The sequence below is a fragment of the Salmo salar genome, chromosome 04 (genome assembly GCF_965601325.2).
Source record: "Salmo salar chromosome 04, fSalSal1, whole genome shotgun sequence".
NCBI classification, from domain to species: domain Eukaryota; kingdom Metazoa; phylum Chordata; class Actinopteri; order Salmoniformes; family Salmonidae; genus Salmo; species Salmo salar.
This window is the reverse complement of record NC_138294.1, coordinates 38,797,973-38,817,794: the sequence shown is the minus strand read 5'-3', so window position 1 is coordinate 38,817,794 and position 19,822 is coordinate 38,797,973. Positions and strand designations below refer to the sequence as shown.

The window sequence follows — 19,822 nt, the reverse complement described above, 5'->3', positions numbered from 1 at the left end:
TCTAAGTACATAGCCCAGGCATCACGGGCTCGCTATTTAGACACCCGGCAAGTTTAGCACTCACCATAATCATATTTACTATTATAAAAGTTTGATTACCTTTTGTTGTCTTCGTCAGAATGCACACCCAGGACTGCTACTTCAATAACAAATGTTGGTTTGGTCCAAAATAATCCATCGTTATATCCGAATAGCGGCGTTTTGTTCGTGCGTTCCAGACACTATCCGAAATAGTAAAGAAGTGTCGCGCGCATGGCGCAATTCGTGACAATAAAATTCTAAATATTCCATTACGTACTTCGAAGCATGTCAACCGCTGTTTAAAATCAATTTTTACGACATATTTCTCGTAGAAAAGCGATAATATTCCGACAGGGAATCTCCTTTTCGGCAAACAGAGGAAAAAATCCCAAAGGCGGGGGCGGTCGGGGTCACGCGCATAAGCCCAGTGTCCCTTGTTCGGCCACTTGAGAAAGGCGATAATGTGTTTCAGCCTGGGGCTGGAATGACGACATTCTGTTTTTTCCCGGGCTCTGAGCGCCTATGGACGACGTGGGAAGTGTCACGTTAGAGCAGAGATCCTTAGTAAATGATAGAGATGGAAAAGAAGTTCAAGAAATGGTCAGACAGGCCACTTCCTGTAAAGGAATCTCTCAGGTTTTGACCTGCCATTTGAGTTCTGTTATACTCACAGACACCATTCAAACAGTTTTAGAAAATTTAGGGTGTTTTCTATCCATATGTAATAAGTATATGCATATTCTAGTTACTGGGTAGGAGTGGTAACCAGATTAAATCGGGTATGTTTTTTATCCAGCCGTGTCAATACTGCCCCCTAGCCCTAACAGGTTAATTGAAATAAATTAATTAGGCCCTAATCTATGGAGTGATGGTTGCTGATAATGGACCTCTGTACGCCTATGTAGATTTTCCATGAAATATCTGCCGTTTCCAGCTACAATAGTCATTTACAACATTAACAGTGTCTACACTGTAGTTCTGATCAATTTGATGTTATTTTAAATGGACAAAAAAATTTGCTTTTCTTTCAAATACAAGGACATTTCTAAGTGACCACAAACTTTTAAACGATAGTGTATACAGCAACACCTACCCCATAAGCATTCCTGTCTCTTCTATAGATGTTATATCCTTGTATTGGTACTGCTGTATCATCAAATGAATTATCTAAGTGAGTCTGCGAAATGGCTAATATGTGACCCGATTCAGGAAACTAGTCGTATGTTGCAAGTCACGACTTCACAGGAGAGCCGTTTGAATATATAAGATATATTTTTTTTTTCATAATGCGTTTTTTGGCAGAAATGCCTTCTCAAACATATGAACTTTCATGTGCCTTAGTAACAAACATGTCTGCCATTTCATAAATACAAATAAAATTGTTAAATTACGAGCCTTGTTGGTTAAACCACAGAAAAAGTAAGCAACCTTCCCACCTGCCATGATTGGCTGAGATAATGAGTGGGCTGGACATGGCGAGAAATGAGTTCGGATTGGTCTGCCATATAGAAAGCTTCTCTCTAATTGAGCTCGTCAGTCTGCGTTGGTAATCCTGTTGAACACATATTTTTTTAAATGTATTGTGTAGTTTAGCTGCATGAGTGTTGCTCTCCACTTTCTGGAGGATCAAGTTTTGAAATCAGTGGAATTAGAGCTAATGAGATGGAGAAAACATGTGTCTCTAGATTACATCTTCAAACTAAGGGCAACCGTGGTATGGCATTCCTGACAGGGAGACGCGTCCATCATGCATGATAATGTATACAGGTAAGATAGCTAGCTACATTTTCAGATATTACACGTTTTTAGTTTTGACAGAAAGTGGTTTCATTTCAAGCTCAAGTGTACTGTTATCTAAATCTAATCACATTTTATTTGTCACATACACATGGTTTGCAGATGTTAATGCGAGTGTAGAGAAATGCTTGTGCTTCTCGTTCCGACCATGCAGTAATATCTAAAAAGTAATCTAACTTAACAATTTCACAACAACTACCTTATACACACAAGTGTGAAGGAATGAATAAGAATATGTACATAAAAAATACATGAATAAGCGATGGCCGAACGGCATAGGCAAGATGCAGTAGATGGTAAAGAGTACAGTATATACATATGAGATGAGTAATGTAGGATATGTAACATTATATAAAGTGGCATTGTTTAAAGTGGCTAGTGAAACATTACATCACTTTTTCATTATTAAAGTGGCTAGAGATGAGTCAGTATGTTAGTTGGCTGGCTCCCTAGCTGACGTTATTATTCATATCCCAGAGACGTTTGCTTTTCTAGTTAGAGGCTAATGTTAGCTAGCTAACATTTGAACCTGGTTGGTTAGCTCCCAGCACTGTGGCATTGTTGGCACTGTGTTCATTGTTATTTAACTAGCTAACATTAGCTGGCTGGCTCGTTAGCTAATGTTATGTGACGCATGTACAACACCGGTTGAATATGCCCAGTGTCAGTAAACGTCTGCAAAAAAAGCATAACGAAATTGTTGCCAGCAGAGCTGGTTAGGCTGTTTTCATGTTATCCATAGGTAAACAAATTATCGGTCAGAGTGTCAAGTGTGCATTCGGAGAGTGAAACAAGATGGGTGGGGCTAAAGCTTAAGAGAGTGTGAACGATACTGAATGGGTGTAGACAAAGAGCTCTTCACTAGATACCAAAACATTCAAAGGCCATTTTCTCAAAAGTGAGTTTACAAGCTGATCAACTTTCAAAGCAGAATTACTTTCCCGTTGTTCCTCAAATGCAGTGTATGATATACAATTTTGAGTCTCTCTACTGTTATCCAATGTATGAAACACAATTTTGAAATGTTGCTACATAAGACAATCCAGGTGGTGAGTCACATATATGAATGTTATCTGATGTTAGGAAGTTATTCCAAGCCTTATTCCAAAATAGATCAAATAAATTTTTTCCTCATCAATTTACACGCAATACCCCATAATGACAAAGTGAAAACAGGTTTTTTAGAAATTGTTGCACATCTATAAAAAAACGTATTTAAATAAATATTCAGACCCTTTGCTATGAGACTCGAAAATGAGCTCAGGTGCATCCTGTTTCTGTTGATCATCCTTGAGATGTTTCTACAACTTCATTGGAGTCCACCTGTGGTAAATTCAATTGATTGGACATGATTTGGAAAAGCACACACCTGTCTATATAAGGTCCCACAGTTGACAGTGCATGTCAGAGCAAAAACCAAGCCATTGGGTTGAAGGAATTGTCCGTAGAACTCAGAGACAGGATTGTGTCGAGGCATAGATCTGGGGAAGGGCTCCAAAAAATGTCTGCAGCATTGAAGGTCCCCCAGAATATAGTGGCCTCCATCATTCTTAAATGGAAGAAGTTTGGAACCACCAAGACTCTTCCTAGAGCTGGCTGCCTGGCCAAACTGAGCAATCCGGGGAAGAAGGGCCTTGGTCAGGGAGTTGACCAAGAAGTTGATGGTCACTCTGACAGAGCTCCAGAGGTCCTCTGTGGAGATGGGAGAACCTTCCAGAAAGACAACCATCTCTGCAGCACTCCACCAATCAGGCCTTTATAGTAGAGTGGCCAGGGGGAAGCCACTCCTCGGTACATGACAGCCCACTAGGAGTTTGCCAAAATGCACCTACAGACTCTCAGACCATGAGAAACAATATTCTCTGGTCAGATGAAAACAAGATTTAACTCTTTGACCTGAATGCCAAGCGTCACGTCTGGAGGAAACCTGGCACCATCCCTACGGAGAAGCATGGTGGTGACAGCATCATGCTGTGGGGATGTTTTTCAGCGGCAGGGACTGGGAGACTAGTCAGGATCGTGGCAAAGATGAACGGGCAAAGTACAGAGAGATCCTTGATGAAAACCTGCTCCAGAGCACTCAAGACCTCAGACTGGGGCAAAGGTTCAACTTCCAACAGGACAACCACCCTAAGCACACAGCCAAGACAACACAGGAGTGGCTTTGGGACTAGTCTCCGAATGTCCTTAAGTGGACCAGCCAGAGCCAGGACTTGGAACCCGATCAAACATCTCTGGAGAGACCTGAAAATAGCTGTACAGCGACGCTCCCCATCCAAACTGTCAGAGCTTGAGAGGATCTGCAGAGAGGAATGGGAGAAACTCCCCAAAGCTATGGCAAGCTTGTTGCGTCATACCCAAGAAGACTTAAAGCTGTAATTGCTGACAAAGGTGCTTTAACAAAGTACTGAGTAAAGGGTCTGACTCCTTATGTAAATGTGATTTTTTAATGTTTTAAATACATTTGCGAACATTTAAAAAAAAAAAGTTTTTATTTTGTCATTGTGGGGTATTTTGTGCAGATTTATGAGGAAGAAAAACAATTTAATCCATTTTAGAATAAGGCTGTAACGTAACAAAATGTGATAAAGTCAAGGTGTCTGAATACTTTCTGAATGCACTTTAACAGCACAAAGTAAATGGACCGTCCTGAGGCGCTCAAATGTGTGCTCAGTCAGAACTTCTGGGACTGCTCTAGTCACCCTCCCAAAGAGTCTCTTGCACCAGACGGCTTACTTCCGCACGTGAGACTGGAACTCCTATCAGTTACAGATGGCGCTAAAGCAAAAACCTAAATGTAACTAACTTATAAATAAATAACAGTCATGGGTGCGTGTGACCTGATAAACCAATAAACTACATCCAACAAGAGTAGAAGGAGATGGCGCCGGAGAATAAGAAGATGGCGCCGGAAAAGAAGGCAGACGTTTTACATGCCCCGAGCCGATTGTTTTTTTGTTCAATTATGTTACGAACCCCTTTGGCCCTGCAGTCTAGGGGGGATGGAAATGAGACCCATAACATCTCATGCAAATCATAACAGTGAAAAGGAACAGTGAGAACTAAAATAAATCCACAGACAACCTAAACCTACCGTCAAACACTTTAGGTTTATTTCAAACACACGGTAATGGGGTGTGGGAAAAAGGGGCTGAGCTGGATCCAAGGAAATAAATAATAAATATCCAAAAACCCCTAAGCTAGTCTTACTGGGTAAAGAACAGCTAGCTAACTATCCAATAAAATACAGTGGGTGGTCCGCCCAGTTCTAACTAGGGTACTTAGACAAAGTTTTCCTTTGGGTAATGTATGCCCAAGGGTGACTTGGCTTGGTATCCCCTTTTCCCACCAACAAACAGACAGCCATACACCACAGCAATACATACTCACATGATAACGGACAATGTGAGATGTAGGCGCAAAAACAAAAGAGATAGCGCCAGAGACAACTGCTTGGGTTTCTTTTAAACCAAGGGAAAGGGGATGTGATTGGGAAAAGGAGCAGGTGTGTCTTCAGATTGGCGACTGATGACTGCCACCTGTGACTAGGTCAGAAGGAGAGAAAACAAATACACACAGGATACCTGTATCCGTAACAAATTATTTGCATTGTTTCTAACTTATTTCTTTACTTATTTTGTACATAATGTTGCCGCTACCGTCTCTTATGACCGAAAATAACTTCTAGACATCAGGATTGCGATTACTCACCACGGACTAGCAGAACCCTTTTTTTCCTTTCAAGATTCTGACGAGCCCGATGCGAAGGATATACTGCTTTCTCGGGAACAGGTCCTGATCCCTGTGATCTGCGTGAAGAGGAGGCGGAGAAAGAGGGGCGGGCTGCCTTCTGAGAATTGATAGGCGATAGAATAAACCCCCACTTCCCTCCATTCTGCTAGCAAATGCGCAATCCTTGGAGAATAAAATCGATGAGTTATGCAGCAGATTAAACTACCAACAAACTGTAACATCTTATGCTTCACGGAGTCGTGGCTGAACGATGACAATATCAACATACAGCGGCGTCTGGTAAGACAAGGGGCGGCGGACCATGTATTTTTGTAAAAACAGCTGGTGAACAATATCTAAGGAAGTCTCGAGCTATTGCTCGCCTGAGGCAGAGTATCTCTTGATAAGCTGTAGACCACAATGTTTACATACCACCACAGTCAGAGGTTGGCACTAAGACAGCATTGAATGAGCTGTATTCCGCCATAAGAAAAAAAGAAAACGCTCACCCAGAAGTGGTGCTCCTAGTAGCCAGTGGCTTTAATGCAGGGAAACTTAAATACGTCTTACCAAATTTCTATCAGCATGTTAAATAAGCAACCAGAGGGAAAAATAACTATGGACCACCTATACACACACAGAGACCAATACAAAGCTCACCCTCGCACTCCATTTGGCAAATCTGACCATAACGCTATCCTCCTGATTCCTGCTTACAAGCAAAAATTAAAGCAGGAGGCACCAGTGATAAGATCAATAAAAGTGGTCAGATGACGCAGATGCTACGCTACAGGACTGTTTTGCTAGCACAGACTGGAATATGTTCCAGGATTCCTCCGATGGTATTGAGGAGTACACCACATCAGTCATTGACTTCATCAATAAGTGCATCGACGACATCGTCCCCACAATGACCGTACGTACATACCCCAACCAGAAGCCATGGTTTAAAGGCAGCGTCCGCAGTGAGCTAAAAGCTAGAGCTGACGCATTCAAAGAGCGGGACTCTAACCCGGAAGCTTATAAGAAATCGCGCTATGCCCTCCGACAAACCATCAAACAGGCAAAGCATCAATACAGGACTAAGATCGAAATGTACTACACCAGCTCTGATGCTCGTTGGATGTGGCAGGGCTTGCACACTCTCCGCAGCTGATGTGAGTAAGACCTTTAAACATGTCACCATTCACAAGGCCGCAGGGCCAGACGGATTACCAGGACGTGTACTGCGAGCATGCGTTGACCAACTGGCAAGTGTATTCACTGACATTTTCATTCTCTCCTTGTCCAAGTCTGTAATACCAACACGTTTTAACCCCTGTGCGGCCATCCAGCGAAAAATCATATCTCCATTAGCATAACAAAATGTAATTCTTTTTTTTCAATTTTTTTTTCAAATTATATCGTTTTATAGATACACCTCTCCTGAATCGAACCACGTTGTCCGATTTCAAAAAGGCTTTACAGCAAAAGCAAAACATTAGATTATGTTAGAGGAGTATATCGTAAAAGTAGCCACATAGCCATTTTCCGACCAACCACATGCATCACAAATAACCAAAAAACAGCTAAATGCAGCACTAACATTTGACAATCTTCATCAGATGACACACCTAGGACATCATGTTACACAATACATGCATTCCTTTGTTCGATAAAGTTCATATTTATATATAAAAACAGCATTTTACATCGGTGCGTAACGTTGACTAACTATTTTCCCTCAAATGCATCCGATGAAACAGAGCTACAATTTACTAAATTACTATTCGAAAACATTTTTAAAATGTAATATTGTCATTCTAAGATTTATAGATGAATATCTCTTGAAAGCACCTGTAATGCCAGATTTAAAATTACCTTTACTGGGTAATCATACTTTGCGATGAAAGGGGATGCGATACTCTGAAAAATAGGCTAACGTTACAGGTCAGCGCGATCTTGGAACAATCGCATATCACATCTAGTCTTGTATACTATTGTCAATAATCCCTTACCTTTGGTTGTCTTCATCAGAAAGCACTTCCAGAAATCCCAGGTCCACAACAAATGTATTTTCGTTCAAAAAAATTACTCCTTTATGTTCCAAGAGCTTGTTCTTGTTAGTGCGTCTGAAGGCTGATCCAAATGCTCCGTCGGCCGCGGGACAGCCATTTCGAGAAAATGCATTTTTTTCCCATTTAGGTTTGTTCAAACATGTCAAACGTTGTATAACATAAATCTTCAGGGCGTTTTTCAACAAGAGAGCCAATAAGATTAGAGGGGGACGATTGCATTGTGTTTCAAAACGTTTCGAAAGGGGAGGGTAACCAGGGGCGCCGGCGTCATAATGGTGATGGCCCTCTCCGTGTGACCACGTTCCACAGCGTCTCATTCATTCAGTTTTAACAGTAGGAGACTCAAACCACTTTGTAAAGACTGGGGACATCTAGTGGAAGCAATAGGAAGTGCTCAATGAACCATAGCTCACGGTGTGATTAACCTCTTACATCTAGACGTTCCGTTAGCGGAACACCAGCTCCAATATCCAATGATAGCCGTGGCGCGAATTACAAATTCCTCAAAAATACAAAAACTTCCATTTTTCAAACATATGACTATTTTACAGCATTTTAAAGACAAGACTCTCGTTAATCTAACCACACTGTCCGATTTCAAAAAGGCTTTACAACGAAAGCAAAACATTAGATTATGTCAGCAGAGTACCCAGCCAGAAATAATCAGACACCCATTTTTCAAGCTAGCATATAATGTCACAAAAAACAAAACCACAGCTAAATGCAGCACTAACCTTTGATGATCTTCATCAGATGACACGCCTAGGACATTATGTTATACAATACATGCATGTTTTGTTCAATCAAGTTCATATTTATATCAAAAACCAGCTTTTTACATTAGCATGTGACGTTCAGAACTAGCATTCCCACCGAACACTTGCGGTGAATTTACTAAATTACTCACGATAAACGTTCACAAAAAAATTTACAATTATTTGAAGAATTATAGATACAGAACTCCTTTGTGCAATCGAGGTGTCCGATTTTAAAATAGCTTTTCGGTGAAAGCACATTTTGCAATATTCTGAGTACATAGCCCGGCATCACAGGTCTAGCTATTTAGACACCCAGCAAGTTTAGCCTTCACCAAACTCCGATTTACTATTAGAAAAGTTTGATTACCTTTGGTGTTCTTCGTCAGTATGCACTCCCAGGACTGCTACTTCAATAACAAATGTTGGTTTGGTTCAAAATAATCCATAGTTGTATCCAAATAGCGGCGTTTTGTTAGTGCATTCAAGACACTATCCAAGGGTGACGAAGGGTTACGCGCCCGACGTGTTTCGTGACAAAGAAATTCTAAATATTCCATTAACGTACTTCGAAGCATGTCAACCGCTGTTTAAAATCAATTTTTATACAATTTTTCTCGTAAAAAAGCGATAATATTCCGACCGGGAGTGGTGGTTTTCGTTCAAAGAAAAAGAAAGTAAACATGGAGTCGACTCGTGCACGCGCCTCAGTTTCATAGTACTGTGACCGGCCACTATCCAAACGCGCTAATGTTTTTCAGCCAGAGCCTGCAAAGCCACGATTCAGCTTTTTGCTGCCTTCTGAGAGCCCATGGGAGCCGTAGGAAGTGTCACGTAACAGCAGAGATCCCGTTTTGGATAGAGATATTCAAGAAGGCCAAGAAATGGTCAGACAGGGTACTTCCTGTGCAGAATCTTCTCAGGTTTTGGCCTGCCAAATGAGTTCTGTTATACTCACAGACACCATTCAAACAGTTTTAGAAACTTTAGGGTGTTTTCTATCCACAAGTATTAATTATATGCATATCCTAGCTTCTGAGTTTGAGTAGTAGGCCGTTTAAAATGGGCACTCATTTTTTTCAAAATGCGCTGTGGCGCCCCCTATCCTAGGCGACCGTCAAGAGGTTAAGTTGACCACCATGGTCCCTGTGCCCAAGAACACTAAGGAACCCGCTTAAATGACCACCGACCCGTAGTACGTCTGTAGCCATGAAGTGCTTTGAAAGGCTGGTCATGGCTCACATCAACACAATCATCCCAGACACCCTAGACCCACTCCAATTTGCATACCACCCCAAAAGATCCACAGATGATGCAATCTCTATTGCACTCCACACTGCCCTTTCCCACCTGGACAAAAGGAACACCTATGTGAGAATGCTATTCACTGACTACAGCTCAGCGTTCAACACCATAGTGCCCTCAAAGCTCATCAATAAGCTAAGGACCCTGGGACTAAACACCTCCATCTGCAACTGGATCCTGGACTTCCTCATGGGCCGCCCCCAGGTGGTAAGGGTAGGTAACCACACATCTGCCACGCTGATCCTCAACACAGGGGTCCCTCAGGGGTGTGTGCTCAGTCCACTCCTGTCCTGCCAGGCACGACTCCAACACCATCATTAAATTTGCCGATGACACAAGTGGTAGGCCTGATCACTGACAACGACGAGACAGCCTATAAGGAGGAGGTCAAAAACCTGACCATGTGGTGGAAGGACAACAACCTCTCCCTCAACGTGATCAAGACAAAAGAGATGATTGTGGACTATAGGAAAAAGAGGACCGATCATGCCCCCATTCTCATCGACATTGCTGCAGTGGAGCAGGTTGAGAGCTTCAAGTTCCTCGGCGTTCACATCACCAACAAACGAACATGATCCAAGCACACCAAGACAGTTGTGAAGAGGGCACGACAACACCTATTCCCCCTCAGGAGACTGAAAAGATTTGGCATGGGTCCTCAGATCCTCAAAAGGTTATACAGCTGCACCATCGAGAGCATCCTGACTGGTTGCATCACTGCCTGGTATGGCAACTGCTCAGCCGCCGACCAGAAGGCACTACAGAGGGTAGTGCGAACAGCCCAGTAAATCACTTCCTGCCAACCAGGATAAAAAAAAGCATAAAACCAGGTATATCAAAAATCATGATCAAATGAATTAGCCAGCAATTTTGAGAAACATTGAGAAATAATGTGGAAACTTTTTCAGGTCAAATTAACCAGTTATCTACCTGGTAGCTTGCTAGCTAGTTAGTTCCAGTGCCAGTTTCAAGTCTATCTAAACTAACTCAGAAATATGAAGACATTTCATAATGAAAGTTAACTGGCTAGCGCAACATGATTTGCCATAGCTTACCTGTGGCTCAGTTGGTAGAGCATGGTGTTTGCAATGGTGTTTGCAACGCCAGGGTTGTGGGTTCGATTCCCACGGGGGGCCAGTATGGGAGAAAAAAAAAAGAATGTATGAAATGAATTGAGATGTATGCATTCTACTGTAAGTCGCTCTGGATAAGAGCATCTGCTAAATTACTAAAATGTAAATGTGAATATTAGCTATCTCATTTAGATTGGATTTTCACTTATTGCATCTGCATGCCTGTTGAGTTCTCCCTGGTGCACTCCTTCGTTCGTGCGATGGCTGCTCATTCTAAATAGTATAATCTAATCTGTTCAAAACAATGGCAGCATATGCAGCAGAAATAGGTGTATTTATGCTGTTGTTCAAATGCATAGAACACTTTATAAATTATATCTTCTCAAAAAAACTACTGGTAGTTCAAAAACTTGCCACCATATTTCCGTCATGCTGCATATTTCTGTCATGATGTTCTGTGAACCTTTAAATAATGTAGACCAGGCATTAAAGGAATTTCCTGTGCAACCTACTTTAAACATTGTATAAATGTCACCACAACTGAGCATATTTTGTGTTTGGGGAACCTATCTCTTGTCATGTACCCATAATGTTACCACAACCTAAATAAATGTGTTAAACTTTTTTATATTCTTTAAAAGTTATTTTCTTGGAATGTTCTTGTAACATCAGGTGAATGTTTTTGGCACTGTAAAAGAAACATTGTATAATGTTATATTCACAGAACTGGGAATGTTCCCTGGGTTGCAATTTAAGAAAATATATTTTATTTATTTATTATTTAACCTTTATTTAACTAAATTAATTGAATTGCTTTAATAGACTTGAATTGATATAACCGTTATTTTCTCCCTATTCAGGGGACCAGTACTACCAGTATGAGTTTAAGCACCAGCCGTCTCACGAAGAGTGTGTGCGCTTGACTAAGTCTTCCCCCTCTGTGCTCTTCACGCACTACACCAACCTGTACTGTGACGATACCTGGGAGAACCTATTCACCATGCTTTTCCAAGGCCGTAAGACCCAGCTGTGTGTGTGTGTCTCCGTGCGTGTCTCCGTGCGTGTCTCCGTGCGTGTCTCCGTGCGTGTCTTTAACTCTGCCTCACTTAAAGTAACTCCTACCATCTCTTTTCGCAGTGCAGGGCCACAAAAAGGGCCCACGGTTCATCAATAAAGACTGGGTGGGGATCAAGTCCCCCATAGACGCTGCCATGGTGGGCCGTCTTTACATCAGCCCTAAACCCACTCCCTCCCCATCCCCCACCCCCAGGAGACGAGCCAATAGGTGGAGGAAGGACAGGAGGCGGGGTCAGAGAGGCAGGGCCAGACAGAGTCGCTCAGCGTACTTTGAGGATTTCTTTTTAGATGACCACGACTGGTAGGTATAGTACTTTAGCCTAATGCAGTGCAGGCTTTTGTGCCATCCCAGCACTGATGACTGGTACTGTACTAACTCGTATCACACAGCAGCAACTGTGTCCACCTGATCTGGTGTGTTAGACCTGGGCTGGAATAAAAGCCTGCCCAACCCAGTGCTTTTTACAAAGGCTTTTGTAAGGCCAATTATCTTAATTTATCTATATGTGATTTGATGATGTTTGGTTGTTCACACGTTAGCGAGGGGTAAAGATATGGACCTTAAGGGAGATTTTGAGCTGACGACAGTGGTTGTGTGTGTGTGGCAGGATGATAGGAGGCTTCACCTATGACTCTGACTACAGTGACTATACCCCCACACACACTACACACGACAAGACAATGCCTGTACAGAACGTCTACTTCTTCAAGAAAGGTAACAGTACACACAATTCACATGCACACAGACAAACATAGGCATCCAACTCACACACACAAACGTACATACACACTCACACACCAGACCTGGGTTCAAATACATGTGTATGTGGCACGAATCAACTACCTCTTTTGGAAGTATTTGAAAGTATTTTCAAATAGTTTCCTATAAATAGCCTAAAATGTGAAAGTATTTTGAAATAAGATCATCAGTTTATTTGATTGTTTTCTGCCACCAGATAAATACTACAGGGTGGATCTCCAGACCAAACACATCGACTTTGCCAGCCCTCCCTACCCACGATCCATTGCCAAGTACTGGCTGGGCTGCAAACAGGAGTCTGGCCCGTACAGAGAAGAGATAGACAGACATTACGAGCCAATGGCAGAGAAGAGATGAAAAGCGATAGACAATACAAGCTGATGATGACTTTCATTACGAAGTTACATAAGTTCAATATAGATGATCTAATCATAATGGTAGCGCACAATGAAAAACATACTATAGTAGTTATTCTTGCATTGTTTGTATTGACTAAAGATAGTCAACCTGATACATCAGTCTACACTGTATATTTAGGTTGACATGATTAAATAAAATATTCATGATTTGTATCTTTGTGTTGCCTTGTGTCCTCTCTTTTTCTAATAGATGGTTAATCAGTTTTTGGCACCCTATTTAAAAAAATATATGTTTTAACCTTTAACTAGGTAAGTCAGTTACTTAAGAACAAATTCTTATTTACAACGATGGCCTACTCCGGCCAAACCTTAACCCGAACGACCCTGGGCCAATTGTGCGCCGCCCTATGGGACTCCGAATCTCGGCCGGTTGTGATAGAACCTGGTTTGATTCCAGGTTTGTGTAGTGACGCCTCTAGCACTGAGTTGCAGTGCCTTAGACCGCTGCCCCACTCAGGAGCCTATTCTCTATATAGTGAACTACTTTTGACCAGGGCCCATTGGGCTCTGCTCAAAAGTAATGCACTATGTAGGGAATAGGGTGTTATTTCAGACACACTATAAGAAATTACCTCAAGTAGAGAGATTGGACTTGTTTATTTTAGGTCCCTGGTCAAAGTATCAAAGTGGCAGCACAGAACCAGTTCAGCTACGTTCCAATTCTCTTCAATATCGTCCTTCCTTTGCCTCCTATTTCCTCATCTCCTAAATCATGTGAATGGGCTTGATTGGTGACAGCAGCATAGGAGGGAACCTAATATAGAGGTCATGTGAGAGATTGTAGATTTGCTTTATCTCAATTGTTTTCTGTTTGGGCCTCTGCATTGTAAAGACATTTAAATAGGTGGTTGTGGGAAAGTGCACTAAGATGCCTATGATACCTGGAAAATACTCTGGTCTCCTTAAAGTGGAACAACGGCAAATTTAGGAAAATTGTCAAAGTACCTAAACCTGTCTGACTCAGTGTTAGACCGTCTGTCACAGTGTGCACCTCTCTCACTCAGGGAGGGCGAGGTAGAACTAGAGTGCCTTCAGAAAGTATTCATACTCCTTCACTTATTCCACATTTTGTTGCATTACAGCCTGAATTCAAAATGGATTAAATACAGTTTTAGTAAAACTTTATTTGACATCCTTCACCATGTCATAACACTGTCATGACCCACATATTTACACCTGTTGTGACATATATTGCATTATTTTATGGCTGGTTAAGACAGCTACATGTCAAAACCAACATCTATTCAAATGATTTATTTCCATGCCAAGAAGTATCCTTTCCTTTGAAAGTTTGTTAAATCAAATCACCTGCGCCGAATACAACAGGTGTAGACCTTACAGTGAAATGATTACTTACAAGACCTTAACCAACAGTGCTTTTAGAAGATTTTAGAAAAAGAAGTGTTAGGTAAGTAAAAAAAATAGATAAGTAAAAAAATGTAAAATAAAAGTAACAAATAATTAAACATTAGCGAGGCTATATACAGGGGGTACCGGTACAGAGTCAATGTGCGGGGCCACCGTTTAGTCTAAGTAATTGAGGTAATATGTACATGTAGCTAGAGTTAAAGTAACTATGCATAGATAATAAACAGAGTAGCAGCAGCGTAAAAAGCGGTCTGGGTAGCACTTTGATTAGCTGTTCAGGAGCCTTATGGCTTGGGGGTAGAAGCTTTAAATTAAAAAAAATTAAGAAGACTTTTGGACCTAGACTTGGCGATCCGGTACCACTTGCCGTAGCAGAAAGAACAGTCTATGACTAGCGTGGCTGGAGTCTTTTACCATTTTTAACCTGTTGGGTCTAGGGGGCAGCATTTGCACGTCTGGATAAAAAAAATTTACCCGATTTAATCTGGTTACTAATCCTACCCAGTAACTAGAATATGCATATACTTATTATATATGGATAGAAAACACTCTAAAGTTTCCAAAACTGTTTGAATGGTGTCTGTGAGTATAACAGAACTCATTTGGCAGGCAAAACCCTGAGACATTTTCTGACAGGAAGTGGATACCTGATGTGTTGTATTGACTTTAAAGCTATCCCATTGAAAAACACAGGGGTTTAGGAATATTTTGGCACTTCCTATTGCTTCCACTAGATGTCACCAGCCTTTACAAAGTGTTTTGAGTCTTCTGGAGGGAGATCTGACCGAACAAGAGCCATGGAACGGTGATGTCCCATTAGACACCTGGCGCGCTACTTCATGTTGGGTACCCTCGTTCCAATACGTTATAAAAGGCTATGCATTCGTCCACCTTGAATATTATTCATGTTCTGGTTAAAAAAGGCCCTAATGATTTATGCTATACAACGTTTGACATGTTTGAACGAACGGAAATATATTTTTTCCCCTCGTTCATGACGAGAAGTCCGGCTGGCTTACATCATGTGCTAACGAGACGGAGATTTTTGGACATAAATGATGAGCTTTTTTGAACAAAACTACATTCGTTATGGACCTGTGATACCTGGAAGTGACATCTGATGAAGAGAATCAAAGGTAATGGATTATTTACATAGTATTTTCGATTTTAGATCTCCCCAACATGACGTCTAGTCTGTATCGCAACGCGTATTTTTCTGGGCACAGTGCTCAGATTATTGCAAAGTGTGATTTCCCAGTAAGGTTATTTTTAAATCTGGCAAGTTGATTGCGTTCAAAAGATGTAAATCTATAATTCTTTAAATGACAATATAATATTTTACCAATGTTTTCTAATTTTAATTATTTAATTTGTGACGCTGACTTGACTGCCGGTTATTGGAGGGAAACGATTTCCTCAACATCAATGCCATAGTAAAACGCTGTTTTTGTATATAAATATGAACTTGATAGAACTAAAAATGCATGCATTGTCTAACATAATGTCCTAGGAGTGTCATCTGATGGAGATTGTAAAAGGTTAGTGTATCATTTTAGCTGGTTTTATGGTTTTGGTGACCCTGTCTTTGACTTGACAAAACATTACACACAACTCTTGTAAATGTACTGTCCTAACATACTCTAAATTTATGCTTTCGCCGTAAAACCTTTTTGAAATCGTAAAACGTGGTTAGATTAAGGAGATGTTTATCTTTCAAATGGTGTAACATAGTTGTATTTTTGAAAAATTTGAATTTTGACATTTATTTGGATTCAAATTTGCCGCTCTTGAAATGCACCTGCTGTTGATGGAGTGCACCACAGGTGGCACGCTAGCGTCCCACCTAGCCCCAAGAGGTTTTAAGGCCTTCCTCTGACACTGCCTGGTATAGGAGGTCAGGATGGCAGGAAGCTTGGCCCCAGTGATGTACTGGGCCATACGCACTATCCTCTGTGGTCGGAGGCCGAGCAGTTGCCATACCAGGCAGTGATGCAACCAGTCAGTATGCTCTCAATGGTGCAGCTGTTTGAGGATCTGAGGACCCATGCCAAATCTTTTCAGTCTCCTGAGGGGGAAAAGGTTTTGTCGTGCCCTCTTCACAACTGTCTTGGTGTGCATGGACATGATAGTTTTTTTGGTGATGTGGACACCAAGGAACTTGAAGCTCTCAACCTGCTCCACTACAGTCCTGTCGATGAGAATGGTGGCGTGCTCGGTCCTCCTATTCCTGTAGTCCACAATCATCTCCTTTTGTCTTTTACATTTTTTTTTTAATGTATTTATTGAATATTCGAAACATACTATATACTGCAGTGAAGCCGCTCAACAACTACATCATACCAGTCATCCAACAGATTCCCATTCAGAGCGACACACAGAAGCATCCAGGGTCAATGCCCTGCTCAAGGGCATGTAGACCGATCTACCACCAGGCCAAAAAACATGAACCCGAACCCTGCAAGATCCCCCCACAGCTACCCAATAGCTGACCCTCAACCATTCGAGACCCCTCCCACAGTCCCCCCCCAGGAAGAGAAATAAAAAGTAAAAAATACAATAAATTAAATTCCCCACCCCCAAGAATCCCCCCCAATGCACCAACAACCAAGAGAATGAACTAAAGAGAAAAAAGGAAAAGACAGAAGAAAACAGCAAACAACAATGCAATTTGTTTTTAAATAATAATACATTTAAAACAAAGGACATCAAGGACAACTAAAATCATAACAGCAATGCCAACTGTATATGTTTGTGTGCATGTCTGGCACTATTGCGTGTATGTGTGTGTTCTTGTATGTGTTTATTTGAATGAGAGTGTGTGTATATGCATGAGTAGTGTCAAACGGTGGGTGTAGCTGGTGCATGGAAGTTAGGCGCAGGAGAGCAGAGATGAGTGGACAAAGCACTTTACTGAGGCAATCACTAGAACAGACGCAACCGCGCCACAAAAACAAATGCCCACAGAACAAGTGAGGCAGCACAAAGTGCAACAACCAAGTACAAAGTACCAGCTGCTATAAAGCACAGGTACAAAACAAAACCCGGCGCAAACCAGCCGGAAGCGTGCCAACCTTGACAATAAACAATACCCCACACAGACATTGAGGGAACAGAGGGCTAAATACACATAGTAATTATGAGGAGATGTAAACCAGGTGTGCAGGAAAACAAGACAAAACAAATGGAAAATGAAAGGTGGATTGGCGATGGCTAGAAGACCAGTGACGTCGACCGCCGAACACCGCCCGAACAAGGAGAGGGACCGACTTCAGCGGAAGTCATGACAGTACACCCCCTTGACACGCGGCTCCAGCAGCACGCCGACACCGGCCTCGGGGACGACCCGGAGGGCGAGGTGCAGGGCAATCCGGTTGGAGATGGTGGAACTCCCGCAGCATTGAAGGGTCCAACACGTCCTCCAACGGGACCCAGCATCTCTCCTCCGGACCGTACCCCTCCCAGTCCACGAGGTATTGAAGGCCCCTCGCCTGACGCCTCGAATCCAGTATGGAGCGAACAGAGTGCGCCGGGACCCCCTCGATGTCCAGAGGGGGCGGAGGAACCTCCCGCACCTCAGACTCCTGGAGCGGGCCAGCAACCACTGGCCTGAGGAGAGACACATGGAACGAGGCGTTAATACGGTAATCGAGGGGGAGCTGTAACCTGTAACTCACCTCGTTCAGTCTCCTCAGGACTTTAAAATGGCCCCACAAACCGTGGACCCAGCTCCCGGCAGGGCAGGCGGAGGGGCAGGTTTCGGGTCGAGAGCCAGACCCGGTTCCCCGGTGCGAACACTGGGGCCTCACTGCGGTGACGGTCTGCGCTGGTTTTCTGGCGCAGCACGGCCCGCTGGAGGTGAACATGGGCGGCGTCCCCCTCTCGGGGTGAAAACCCGAGGTAAGGCTGATCGAGACCCCCAGATGTTCCATGAACGCCCTCCAGACCCTCGAAGTGAACTGGGAACCCCGATCAGAGACTATATCCTCAGGCACCCCGTAGTGCCGGAAGAATTGCGTAAACAAGGCCTCCGCAGTCTGTAGGGCTGTAGGGAGACCGGGGAGAGGAAGGAGACAGCAGGACTTAGAGAAACGATCCACAACGACCAGGATCGTGGTGTTTCCCTGTGATGGGGGGAGATCGGTAAGGAAATCGATCGACAGGTAAGGGGTGTAGCTTACCTCTGGGCAGGTGCCTAGGAGTCTTACACTGGGCGCACACCGAGCAGGAGGAAATATAAACCCTCACGTCTTTAGCCAAAGTGGGCCACCAGTACTTCCCACTCAGACAGCGCACTGTCCGACCGATGCCTGGATGACCAGAGGAAGGTGACGTGTGGGCCCAATAGATCAGCCGGTCATGGACAGCAGACGGAACGTACAGACGCCCAGTGGGACACTGGAGGGGAGCGGGCTCTGCACGTAACGCCTGCTCAATGTCCGCATCCAGCTCCCACACTACCGGCGCCACCAGGCAGGAGGCCGGGAGTATGGGAGTGGGATCCATGGGCCGCTCCTCTGTGCAATACAGCCGGGACAGTGCGTCAGCCCTCACATTCTGGGAGCCTGGTCTTTAAGAAAGGGTGAAAACAAAACGGGTGAAAAACATGGCCCACCTTGCCTGGCGAGTATTCAGTCTCCTTGCTGCCCGGATGTACTCCAGATTGCAGTGGTCAGTCCAGATGAGAAAAGGGTGTTTAGCCCCCTCAAGCCAATGTCTCCACGCCTTCAAAGTCTTGACAACAGCCAACAGCTCCCGGTCCCCCACGTCATAGTTTCTCTCTGCCGGGCTGAGCTTCCTCGGGATGAAGGCACAGGGGTAGAGCTTCGGTGGCATGCCCGAGCGCTGAGAGAGCACGGCTCCTATCCCAGCCTCGGACGTGTCCACCTCCACTGTGAACGCCAAAGAGGGATCCGGATGGGCCAGCACGGGAGCCGAGGTAAACAGAGCCCTCAGGTGACCAAAAGCCCTGTCCGCCTCAGCCGACCACTGCAAACGTACCGGACCCTCCTTCAGCAGTGAGGTAATGGGAGCCGCTACCTGACCAAAACCCCGGATAAACCTCCAGTAGTAATTGGCAAACCCTAGAAACCGCTGCACCTCCTTTACCGTGGTGGGAGTCGGCCAATTACGCACGGCTGAAATGCGGTCAATCTCCATCTTCACCCCTGAGGTGGAAATGCGGTACCCTAGGAAGGAGACGGACTGCTGGAAGAACAGGCATTTCTCAGCCATGACGTACAGGTCATGCTCCAACAGTTGACCAAGCACCCTGCACACCAGGGACACATGCTCGGCGCGTGCAGCGGAGTATATCAGAATGTCATCAATATACACCACTACAACCTGCCCGTGCAGGTCCCTGAAAATCTCATCTACAACGGCTTGGAAGACTGATGGAGCATTCATCAACCCGTATGGCATGACGAGGTACTCATAATGCCCTGAAGTAGTACTGAAC

The 19,822-nt window shown here is 43.6% G+C and overlaps 1 protein-coding gene across 1 annotated transcript in view; it reads left to right on the top strand.

Annotated features, from left to right (window-relative positions):
• vtnb (vitronectin b) overlaps window positions 1-13,149 on the top strand; it is a 46,047-nt gene extending 32,898 nt beyond the window's left edge. The window contains exons 6-9 of the mRNA XM_014195781.3: window positions 11,601-11,756; window positions 11,878-12,118; window positions 12,426-12,532; window positions 12,774-13,149. Of these exons, the coding sequence (XP_014051256.3) occupies window positions 11,601-11,756; window positions 11,878-12,118; window positions 12,426-12,532; window positions 12,774-12,934 (665 nt within the window). The 3' untranslated portion in view covers window positions 12,935-13,149. The remainder of the gene's footprint in view (window positions 1-11,600; window positions 11,757-11,877; window positions 12,119-12,425; window positions 12,533-12,773) is intronic.
• The last annotated feature ends 6,673 nt before the right edge of the window (window positions 13,150-19,822 follow it).